Here is an 11981-nt window from a genome sequence, read left to right as displayed (position 1 = left end):
GAAGATCCTTTTATGGTTGAGAGTACCAGAGCAGGAACATATGTGATGTCAACCTGTGTACGTACGCCAACGTGGTTGGGCTCCTAGGGGAGGAGTGAGAGGGTGCCTGGAGGATATAAATACTGCATGAAACCTGTCATTTCTTTGGACTTTCTGTGGACTTGATCACACAAGTGCCTTCTGCTATCCGGAGAGCAGAATAAACTCTTTATTTGAACCAACCTTGGTGTCATTTTGACTTCCTTCCTCCTGTCCCAGAGCAATGCGGACCCAATCGGTGAACTCCAATAAGGCTACAGGGACATGTGAAGTGTGATGTAATTAATTGCAAACCTTAATATCTTTATAATCGTGAATTATAAAGGTAAAGGACCCCTGACCGTTAAGTCCAGTCGCAGACGATTCTGGGGTTGTGGCGCTCATCTCTCTTTACTGGCTGAGGGAGCCGGCGTTTGTCCGCAGACAGGTTCTGGGTCATGTGGCCAGCATGACTAAGCCGCTTCTGGTGAACCAGAGCAGTGCACGGAAATGCCGTTTACCTTCCCGCCGGAGCCGTACCTATTTATCTACTTGAACTTGCAGCCTCCTGGTAGGTGGGCAGGAGTTGGGACCAAGCAACAGGAGCTCACCCCGTCGCGGGGATTCGAACCCCCGACCTTCTGATCGGCAAGCCCTAGGCTCAGTGGTTTAGACCACAGTGCCACCCACGTCCTTTTTAATCATGAATTATGGGTGTGTGTAAATTAAAAAGAAAAAAAGGGTTGGAAAAGGGAGGGTGCTGAGTTTACCCATAATGCCAAGCCATAGTTAAACCATGGTTTGTAAGCTAACAATAAACCATGGCTTCATGTTGTGTTTTGTTGCCGGTAAGCAAAGCATAGAATTGTAGTGTTAGAAGGGGACTACTTGTTCCAACTCCCTGCAACGCAGGAATCACAACTAAAGAGGCATGGCACATAGAAACATGCGCAGCTTAAGAATTACATGCCATGGAATATGCAGTGTTAGGAGTAGCATTAAACGTCAGAAAAACGAATCTACTGGTACTTCAGGTTAAGTACTTAATTCGTTCCGGAGGTTCGTTCTTAACCTGAAACTGTTCTTAACCTGAAGCACCACTTTAGCTAATGGGGCCTCCTGCTGCTGCTGCGCCGCCAGAGCACGATTTCTGTTCTTATCCAGAAGCAAAGTTCTTAACCTGAAGCACTATTTCTGGGTTAGCAGAGTCTGTAACCTGAAGCTTCTGTAACCTGAGGTACCACTGTAACTGGATATGACAAAGATGAGACCCAAGCCAATGGATTCAAATGACAACAAGGTGATTCCAAGTCAACATTGGAAGGAACTTTCTGATGGTAAAAGCCAGTCGACAGCAGCGGATGGGAGATGCTGCAAATGGAGAAGACTCAGGACCAGATTTAGATTTGATGAGGCCCTAGGCTACTGAATCCTGCCAACCTAGCAGTTCGAAAGCACGTCAAAATGCAAGTAGATCAATAGGTACCGCTCCGGTGGGAATGTAAATGGCGTTTCCATGCACTGCTCTGGTTTGCCAGAAGCGGCTTAGTCATGCTGGCCACGTGACCCGGAAGCTGTACGCCGGCTCCCTTGGCCAATAAAGCGTAATGAGTGCCGCAGCCCCAGAGTCTGTCACAAGTGGACCCAATGGTCAGGGGTCCCTTTACCTAAGCTACTGAATAGGTGACCAGGGTGGTGCTGTGGGTTAAACCACAGAGCCTAGGGCTTGCCGATCAGAAGGTCAGCGGTTCGAATCCCCGTGACGCAGTGAGCTCCCATTGCTCGGTCCCTGCTCCTGCCAACCTAGCAGTTCGAAAGCACGTCAAAGTGCAAGTAGATAAATAGGAACCGCTCTGGCGGGAAGGTCAACGGCGTTTCCGTGCGCTGCTCTGGTTCGCCAAAAGCGGCTTAGTCATGCTGGCCACATGACCCGGAAAAGCTGTCTGCGGACAAACGTCGGCTCCCTCGACCAGTAAAGCGAGATGAGCTCGCAACCTCAGAGTCGTCTGCAACTGGACTTAATGGTCAGGGGTCCTTTACCTTTCAACTCCTGAAGGTAATGGGGCCCTTTTTATCTCCAGCGGTCCTTTGTCAACAACAAATGGTTGCTGTTTTTTGTGTGGAATATATGCTATATGGTAATTGATGGACCTAATAGGTATCAAAGCCATTTGCACATGTTGCCATGCAACAAATCCATGCAGAATGTAGGAACCCTATATATAGAAAGAAGCAAAGCAGTGATTTTTTAGGGAGCCGGCTAGCAGGCGGGGCCCATGACTTACATCAGAGGAGCCTACACAACACAGAACACTGTTGCTGTATGTAGGTTTTATTTTGTTTTTTATGTTCTATTTTGGAAATGTACATCCGGTTTTATCCCCCTTTATATTTTTTGGGGGGCCCAAGAGAGGGGGCCCTAATCTATAGCTTGTTTAGGTTATACGTAAATCCAGTACTGAGAAGCCTGCTGGTCAGAGTTCGCACATCATCTAATGAACTGCAGTTTAATAAAACAGTTCTGTGCTCTGTGCCATAGAATCATTGACATGTGGTGCAGGAAGGGGGCTCCAGGGCCATAGAATCATAGAGTTGGAAGAGACCCCAAGGGCCATCGAGTCCAACCCCCTGCCAAGCAGGAAACACCATCAGAGCACTCCTGACATATGGTTGTCAAGCCTCTGCTTAAAGACCTCCAAAGTAGGAGACTCCACCACACTCCTTGGCAGCAAATTCCACTGTCGAACAGCTCTTACTGTCAGGAAGTTCTTCCTAATGTTTAGGTGGAATCTTCTTTCTTGTAGTTTGGATCCATTGCTCCGTGTCCGCTTCTCTGGAGCAGCAGAAAACAACCTTTCTCCCTCCTCTATGTGACATCCTTTTATATATTTGAACATGGCTATCATATCACCCCTTAACCTCCTCTTCTCCAGGCTAAACATGCCCAACTCCCTTAGCCGTTCCTCATAAGGCATCCTTTCCAGGCCTTTGACCATTTTGGTTGCCCTCCTCTGGACACGTTCCAGTTTGTCAGTGTCCTTCTTGAACTGTGGTGCCCAGAACTGGACACAGTACTCCAGGTGAGGTCATCTAGCCCAACCCCCTGCAATTCAGGAGTCCCAGGTCTTCCTCAGGATCCAGCCGCCCCCTCCAAGACCTCTCCATGGGGGGCACGCTAAGCATGGTTATGTCCTCCTCGAAAGGGGCTACTATCCATGTGGCACTCAAGAGTCTGACCGCCGGGACGATTCTGAGCTCCTTGTAATAATGATGATAATAACAAATTTTATTTATACCCTGCACTCCCTGGCCAGAGCCGGGCTCAGGGTGGCTAACACCAGTAAAACTACAGTAAAAACATAATACAGTGGTGCTCCGCAAGACGAATGCCTAGCAAGACGGAAAACTCACTAGACGAAAGAGTTTTCCGTTTTGGAGGTGCTTCGCAAAACGAATTTCCTATGGGCTTGCTTCGCAAGACGACAATGCCTTGCGAGTTCCTGCGGGTTTTTTTCCCTTCCCCCCCTTTCTCTAAGCCGCTAAGCCGCTTATCAGCTGATCCGATCAGCAGATAAGCCGCTAAAAGCCGCTAATAGCGCTAATCCGTCAATGGGCTTGCTTCGCAAGACGAAAAAACCGCTAGATGAAGAGAATCACAGAATGGATTCTTTTCGTCTTGCGAGGCACCACTGTAGGGAAAAAACCACAATTTAAAATACAGGATAAAATGCAATTTAAATGCAGCCTCCTTTTAATAATAGCCCATAGATCAAAACCATAAGGGGAGGGAAACATAAGGGTCAGACTGAGTCCAAACCAAAGGGCAGGCGGAACAGCTCTGTCTTGCAGGCCCTGCAGAAAGATGTCAAGCCCCGCAGGGCCCTGGTCTCTTGGGACAGAGCGTTCCACCAAGTTGGGGCCAGCACTGAGAAGGCCCTGGCCCTAGTTGAGACCAATCTAACCACCTTGGGACCTGGGACCTCCAAAGTGTTGTCATTTGTGGACCTTAAGGGCCTCCGCGGGGCAGACCAGGAGAGGCAGTAAAGTAAAAGGAAAAAAAGGCAGGGAGCTTGCTGCTGCTGACGTGCTTGCTGCCAGCTCAGCAGACATGGGGCAACTGAGTTGGAGAACTTCCTCATTGCAGTTTCAGGGAAAGAATGACCCACGCAGTCGAAGCTGAAAATAATTCCTGGCTCTGGACAGGAGACGGGGGTGAGGAGAAAATACCCGTGGAAAAAAGGATAGTGATTCACAGACAGTTTTTATTGAGTCCACTCCTTAAGTTCCTCCCCTCAATTTAACAGGCTCATTCACAAGGAATCACAAAAATAATAACTACGATTAGCTATTATTAAAGATCACATATATCTTATATTCAGAACACAACAAACACCACAAGTTATAAACATGGAAAAGCACAGAAGAACACGGCTGGGTGTCGATTTTCTCTGGGAGACTCACCCCAGGCAGGACTTTTGCAAGAAAGAAGCGATATTCAGTGGAGAATATTTGTGCAAATTGAGGGCTACAGAGAGGTCTGACCGAGGACGGCAGAATGAAAGCGGCAGAAATTTTTCCCGGCGCGACACCACCTCTGACGAGGTATCGTGACATTTTCTCCTGCATGCATCCTCGAGACACAAATTGCAGAGCATTGCACGTTCTGCCTTTCACTTTAATTAAAGATCACCGGTTTGCACTTCACAGATAGGAGTGTGTGTGTGTGTGTGTGTGTGTGTGTAGATTTGCAGCGTATTGCTGCATCAACAACCAGGGATCAGGACTTTAGTCCTGAAGGACAAGGAAATGTCGGGCCCTCAAAAGATCCCAAATCGTTCTGCTGAGAAATATACCTTGGGACCCCCTTTTGTGGGGTGGGAGAAAGGGCCACAGGAGTATATGGAGAAGCTCCCTGGTAAATTACAGCACACAAGGGAACTCGAACACAGCTCCAGCTAAGGGGGGGAAGGGAAGCAGTGGCAGCACTCCCACTGCAGCAGATAGTGCAACATTAGCTCCCAGCTGTCCCCACCCTCCCAGCTCCCATAATATCGCAGACACACTAGAGAGCTAGAAATTCCAAACAGTGGGAATGTAGGGGACCACAGGGACATGCCCTGGGCAGGGAGAGGAAGGGTCTGAATGGTGCTAAATGTGCCGGAGCAACAGGAGAGGAGGGGAAGGCTCTTGATGGAAGAGGTGATGCTGGAGGAGCAGCCGGTCTACCGCAGGTCCTCGGCGGAGAACATTCCCTTGGCGCGGCGCAGGATCGAGTCCTTGGAGGCATCGTAAGGGTGCTCCTTAGAGGGGATTTCCAGAACCGCCGGGATGGACTTGGTGTGGGCGTCGATGGCGTGCCGGATCATCTCCGCAATGTACTGGTTGATGAGGACGATGCCAATGTCATCACGGCACAGGAAGCTCCTGAGGATAGGGAAGGGCAAAAGAGGGTCACTGCTGGCCTGCCCCAAAGGGGTGTCCCTAGTACTCTCTGGGGACTGGGAGACAGCCGCCAGGCCGGCTGGGTGACTGGTACCTGGAGCCGGTTGCAACAGCAGACAAGGGGCAAACGTTGTCCCATTTATATCTCAAAGCGTTGCATCGCGGCGAACAGATTGAGGTTGAATCCTGACAAGGCAGAAGTGCAGTGGTACCTCGGGTTACAGACGCTTCAAGTTACAGACTCCACTAACCCAGATATAGTACCTCGGGTTAAGAATTTTCCTTCATGATGAGAACAGAAATCGTGCTCCAGGGGCGCGGCAGCAGCGGGAGGCCCCATTAGCTAAAGTGATGCTTCAGGTTAAGAACAGTTTCAGGTTAAGAACGGACCTTCGGAATGAATTAAGTTTTTAACCCGAGGTACCACTGTACTGTTTTGGGGGGACAGGAGGCAGGCAAGTGTGGAAGACTCCCTGGTCCTGAATGGGGTAACTGCGCCCCTGAAGGACCAGGTGCGCAGCCTGGGAGTCATTCTGGACTCACAGCTGTCCATAGAGGCACAGGTCCATTCTGTGTCCAGGGCAGCTGTTTACCAGCTCCATCTGGTACGCAGGATGAGACCCTCCCTGCCCGCAGACTTTCTCGCCAGAGTGGTGCATGCTCAGGTTATCTCCCGCTTGGACTACTGCAATGCACTCTACATGGGGCTACCTTGGAAGGTGACCTGGAAACTACAACTAATCCAGAATGCGGCAGCAACTGGTGACTGGGAGCAGCCATTGAGACCATATAACACCAGTCTTGAAAGACCTACACTGGCTCCCAGTACGTTTCCGAGCACAATTCAAAGTGCTGGTGCTTTAAAGCCCTAAACGGCCTTGGTCCAGTATACCTGAAGGAGCGCCTCCACCCCCATCGTTCTTCCCAGACACTGAGGTCCAGTTCCGAGGGCCTTCTGGCGGTTCTCTCCCTGTGAGAAGTGAGGTTGCATGGAACCAGGCAGAGGGCCTTCTCAGTGGTGGCTCCCGCCGTGTGGAACACCCTCCCATAAGATGTCAAAGAGAAAAACAACTACCAGACTTTTAGAAGGCAGCCCTGTTTAGGGAAGCTTTTAATATTTGATGAATTATTGTATTTCAATATTTTGCTGGAAGCTGCTCAGAGTGGCTGGGGAAATGCAGTCAGATGAGTGGGGTATAAATAATAAATTATTATTTCATTATTATTGTGTAATCTGCAACAATAACAACTTCAGGGGGTAGAGGGCCATCAGGCTCCATTCCAACTGTACGATTCCACAAGACCAGCGCAGAAGCCACGCTGGATTGAAGGAGGGACAATCTCAGAAGTGGACCCTGCCCCATTGCAAGTTCAGGAACAGAGAGGGTGGCAGGCAGGGAGATTATAGGCTGTGAGGTGCAGTACCAACACAACTCCTGCTTGCATGTGCTAAAACTCCCATAATCCCTAGCAACTGGCTGGGGCTGACGGGAGATTGAGTCCTTGCTAAGCAAATACAGTTATCATCATCATCATCAACCTTTTATTCGACCGTCAGTCAGAAAAAAAAGTACATTTGTCAATACACAGTTAAAAGCTCCAGGAAGATTTTAGAACTTAGCCAACACTAAAATGGGCTAAACAGATAGCCCCATATCAATACAATCAATTAAAGTCTTGCGACGCTTAAAAGCTAAAAAAAGAAATTTGGCCACCAAGGAAGGTATAGCTCTAGTGACGTTATTCAGCAAGTGTAAAACCTGGTTTTCTCCGGATAGGAAGCTAGATTGACATAGGAGTGGGTCTATAAAATTTTGTCTAAGCTCTGCATAAGAAGGGCAAGTCAAGAAAATGTGTTCGGTGGACTCAACCACACCCATGGCACAATGACAGGTTCTCTGGGTGTATGGTACTCCCCTGTACCTTCCCCACAATATCGCAGTCAAGGACATTTAATCTAGCCGCTGTAAGAAGTCTACGGTATTCCACATAGTGAATTTCTGCAAGGTAGGGGCTGGTATGGTCCGATAAATCTGGTCACAATACACAAAGCGCAACAGGCTGAATGATAACAACTGTGAAAAAATTTACTGGTTATTTGCTATCATAAAGGTCTATTCCAGTATGTGCAACATATACAGTTCATATGTACGGTGTATAACCTATGGGGCTAATTCCAATATTATTACATTTCTTCTTTTCTTATCTTTTCTTACTGCTACTTCTTGTTGGTGGGCCTATTTACACACCACACATTCAGTAAGGATTCCCTGCTTCGTATGCACCGGCCAAGGTTGGATAAATTGCTTGCCACAGATCCACCAGCCCCCTGGTTCAGCAAAGGGCACATCCAACAGAAGGATTTGCCACAAGGAGCTTCCTCAAGGTCACAGGAACAGCAGGCAGATCCTTTGTTGGGTGCCAGGGAGCAGAGAGGGCTGGCGGAGGGCTGCTGCGGCCGGATCCAAAGGGCCTGGCTGGGACAGGGTGCTTGTGTGTAAACAGAGCACTGCCTGAACCCAGCTTCTTCCGGAAAGGGGTGGGGGGGAGAAAGAAAGCCACCAGTTCCCTTTGCTGTACACCAGGGTTGGCCAACTCCCACGAGACTGCGATCTACTCACAGAGTTAAAAACTGGCAGTGATCTACCCTCCTTTTTGGGGTGCAGGGCAAAGTGGTTGAGCTTTTTTTAAGGGAGCGTCCAGTGATCTACCATTACAGCATGATCCACCTGTTGGACATGCCTGCATGTCCACAAAAGGCGGCCGTTCAAGATCAACAGGAAGATTGCAGCCAAGGGGCTTAGACTTGCAGGGTTGGGACATAAATATTCGATTTTAAAGAGGGGCAATTCGAGAATGAGTTAGTGACTGGCCTTTCAAGCTTCCTCCACGTGAATAGGAGTTCGCTTTTCGAATAATAAGAATTATGTGTCATGGGGTGGGGGGGGGCATCAGGATTTTAGAGATGCTTAGGTGGGGGGCATGGTCAAAAAAGGTTGGGAACCACTGGTCTAGTACAATGCAGGAATCACAGACTTCAGGAGGCAAGGTTGCTCGGCAATGACTGCAACGCAAGCTGTGGAAAGTACCACAAAATTGCAGTGGAGTGTAAATATGGTCGGCTTTTGCTGGGTTGCACTCAGTGGCCTGGATTCATATGCTACGCTTGGCATCAGCCTAAGGAATGGGTAGGCAAACTAAGGTCCCGGGGGCTGGATCCGGCCCAACTGCCTTCTAAATTCGGCCTGTGGACGGTCCGGGAATCAGTGTGTTTTTTACAAGAGTAGAATGTGTCCTTTGATTTCAAATGCATCTCTGGGTTATTTGTGGGGCGTAGGAAGTCGTTCATTTTTCTCCCAAAATATAGACCGGCTCCCCACAAGGTTTGAGGGACAGTGGACCGGCCCCCTGCTGAAAAAGTTTGCTGACCCCTGCCTGAAGATAAGGTAAAGGACCCCTGGACGGTTAAGTCCAGTCTAAGGCGACCATGGGGTTGCAGCTCATTTTGCTTTCAGGCCAAGGGAGCCGGCGTTTGTTCACAGACAGTTTCCCAGGTCATGTGGCCAGCAAAACTAAACTGCTTCTGGCGCAATGGGACACCGTGACGGAAACCAGAGCCCATGGAAACACAGTTTACCTTCCTGCCAGAGTGGTACCTATTTATCTACTTGCACTTGACGTGCTTTTGAACTGCTAGGTTGGCAGGAGCAGGGACTGAACAACGGGAGCTCACCCCGTCGCGGGGATTCGAACTCCTGACCTTCTGATCGGCAAGCCCAAGAGGCTCTGTGGATTAGACCACAGAGCCAACCGTGCCCCTAGGGCGAGGCTGCACAAGCTCTAGGGCCCAGGACCCACCCTCCCCACTGTCTGTTTCCCCTTCTGCTTTGGGAAGGGCCATTGCTGCGTGGCAGAGCATCTGAAATGTAAGAAACAGGAAACAGACAATGACAGAAGCAAGCCACAGTTATGAGAACCAGGCCCTTGGTTCGAATCCCACCAGACGGCCAAGCAAGGTCACTGGGGGTGACCTTGCCGGGCAACCTCTGCATCTCTCAGCCCAGCCTACCTTGAAGGGCTGTTGTTGGGGGGGGGGAATGAGATGGGGGGTGGGGAGCCATGTAAATGCCCCTATGGGGCTCCTCGGAGGAGAGGGAAAAGGCGGGGAACATCAATAAAATTCAGAGAAGGAGAACAAGCGGATAATGGAGCTTTTTAAACATATATATATATAAACATACATATACATAAACATATATATACACACACACACACACACGCACATATATCTGTTCTCGCAGATTTGCATATACAGTGGTACCTCGGGTTAAGTACTTAATTCGTTCTGGAGGTCCCTTCTTAACCTGAAACTGTTCTTAACCTGAAGTACCACTTTAGCTAATGGGGCCTCCTGCTGCTGCCGCGCCGCCAGAGCACGATTTCTGTTCTCATCCTGAAGCAAAGTTCTTAACCCGAGGTACTATTTCTGGGTTAGCGGTGTGTGTAACCTGAAGCGTCTGTAACCCAAGGTACCACTGTATATACATACACACACACATATATCTGTTCTTGCCGATCTGCACACACACACACACACACACACACACACACACACACACAGACAAAGAGGACCCCCCCCCGTGCCCGCAGAATGGTCTCTCCCGAAGACCCCCCCCCCGCCCCTGGGGGGTCTTGGTCTCTCCCGCGCCGTCTCCCCGGCAACCGCCCCCCCCCCCCGCCCGCGGCCCTCACCGGAAAGCGTCCTCGATCTCGGCCAGCGCCGTCTCCTTCTCCACCACCAGGAAGTTGGGGCGCCGGTGCTTGTCGAGCTCGCCGACGCCGCCCAGCAGGAACCCGGTCACGGTGTCCTCGTCGCCCAGCACCGCGATCAGCTTCCCCCGGCCGGCCATGGCTGCGGACGGACCAGGACGAGGAGCGCACTTCCGCGAAGAATGGCCCCGCGCAGCCGCCGTAAGGAGGTTTTATGCGGCGGGCGGGGAAACCGCGGGGAGGGGCGGCGCAGGCGCGGTGTCCGCGAGGGGCGGTACCCTCCTTTGGCGCTTGCGTGGTGGCGGGTGGAGAAGCCTTACGGAGAAAGGGCGGAAGAGCAGCCTCTTCCACAGAGATAAGAAAGACAGAGGGATACATGGGTTGTTTTTACTCCGGGTTAACTAGACGCCTTTTTGATTTCTTGCCTTTGATTTGGCCGGAATGTTGGGGGAATGAGTTTTTTCACATCTTCAGAGCAAAGAACTAATTGCAGCCTTTCTCCTCTTAAGTGCATTTTTTCTTTAAAAAAAAATGTTTAGGGGTACTCTCATTTTTGACTCAAGAAAATCACCATTTTGTAGTTCAAATTGGGGAAAAGACAGTAAATGGGCAAAAGACAGAGATTTACAAAATTGTTACGGAAAAATCTGGGTTCGGGGGTTACTCTGCCACCCAGCTCATCGGACTAAGTCCGTGGGTCCCTGCGGAAGAAAATGAGCTCAGCCGGACGCAGGAGCAAACTACAGAAGATCCAAGTTTATTGCGCAACAGGTTCAAGGCGAAATTGAACAGAGAGGAAGGGGTGACATGAACTTTTGAAATTTCCCTCCATGTCCCAGAATACAGTGCAAAATACATCCCAGTTACATCACGAATACATTAAGGAAAGGTTGGGTTACACAGATTACATCATGAATACATTAAGGAGAGGTTGGGTTACACTGGATTAACATATGGAGGAGGGAGGGGGGAATATGCAGAGCTGGAGATATGCGCAGATAAGCACATCCTGAGTACCTGATGAGAAGTCAATGGTCCATGTACGCATAGTCTGTCACCTGGCATTGCCCGGAGGAAGGGCTTGGCAGAGTGATTTTGACAGGATTACTTGAGAGATTATGGAGGACAGGGGAGGGGTGATGGAGTCCTAGAGAAATTGAGCAAATATATTGTAGTGAAGAAGACATGCCCCCCCCCCCTTCCGTAACAAAAATGTTTACAGGAAAAAAAGCACTGCTCCACTTCATCATTTTAGGGCTCCCATGCGTCCGGAATTTCCCGGGTTCGCTGGTTAGAAATAACATCTAAGCGGATTTTTCAAAAATAGGCTTAAATGTCTGAGGAAATTCGAGTTTATGGCCACCCATGTCGGATGTGTTTGTTTGTTTTTTGGTTGAGATATTCCTTAAAAATAGCTCAAAAGCTTCAAATATATATACAGTGGTACCCCACAAGACGAATGCCTCGCAAGACGGAAAACCCGCAAGACGAAAGGGTTTTCTGTTTTGGAGGCGCTTCGCAAGACGAATTTCCCTATGGGCTTGCATCGCAAGATGAAAGCCCATAGGGAAATGCTGGCGGTCGGAAGCAAAGACTTTCGCCCACAGCCGGCCTTCAGAAGAGGACCTCTTCTGAAGGCCGGCGGGGGGCAAAAGTCTTTGCTCCCCCCCCGCCTGCCTTCCCCCCCCCCGCCTGCCCCGGCGATCTCCCCGCAGCCCCTTGCTTCAAAAGAGGTCCGGGGGCAGCGGGAA

General features: G+C 49.9%; 1 protein-coding gene across 1 annotated transcript; it reads right to left on the bottom strand.

Moving 5' to 3' along the window:
* Positions 1-4260: 4260 nt before the first annotated feature.
* ATP6V1F (ATPase H+ transporting V1 subunit F) lies at positions 4261-10455 on the bottom strand. The gene is made up of 2 exons (XM_083461678.1): positions 10213-10455; positions 4261-5442 (listed from the first exon to the last, which is right to left on the bottom strand). Exons 1-2 carry the CDS (start codon positions 10368-10370, stop codon positions 5241-5243), a joined length of 360 nt encoding a protein of 119 aa, XP_083317804.1. The 5' UTR covers positions 10371-10455; the 3' UTR covers positions 4261-5240.
* Between the last annotated feature and the right edge of the window lie 1526 nt (positions 10456-11981).

The sequence above is a fragment of the Podarcis liolepis genome (assembly GCF_965112155.1).
Source record: "Podarcis liolepis genome assembly, chromosome: 10".
NCBI classification, from domain to species: domain Eukaryota; kingdom Metazoa; phylum Chordata; class Lepidosauria; order Squamata; family Lacertidae; genus Podarcis; species Podarcis liolepis.
Note: the sequence above shows the minus strand (reverse complement) of the source record. Positions and strands in the feature narration are given on the sequence as shown.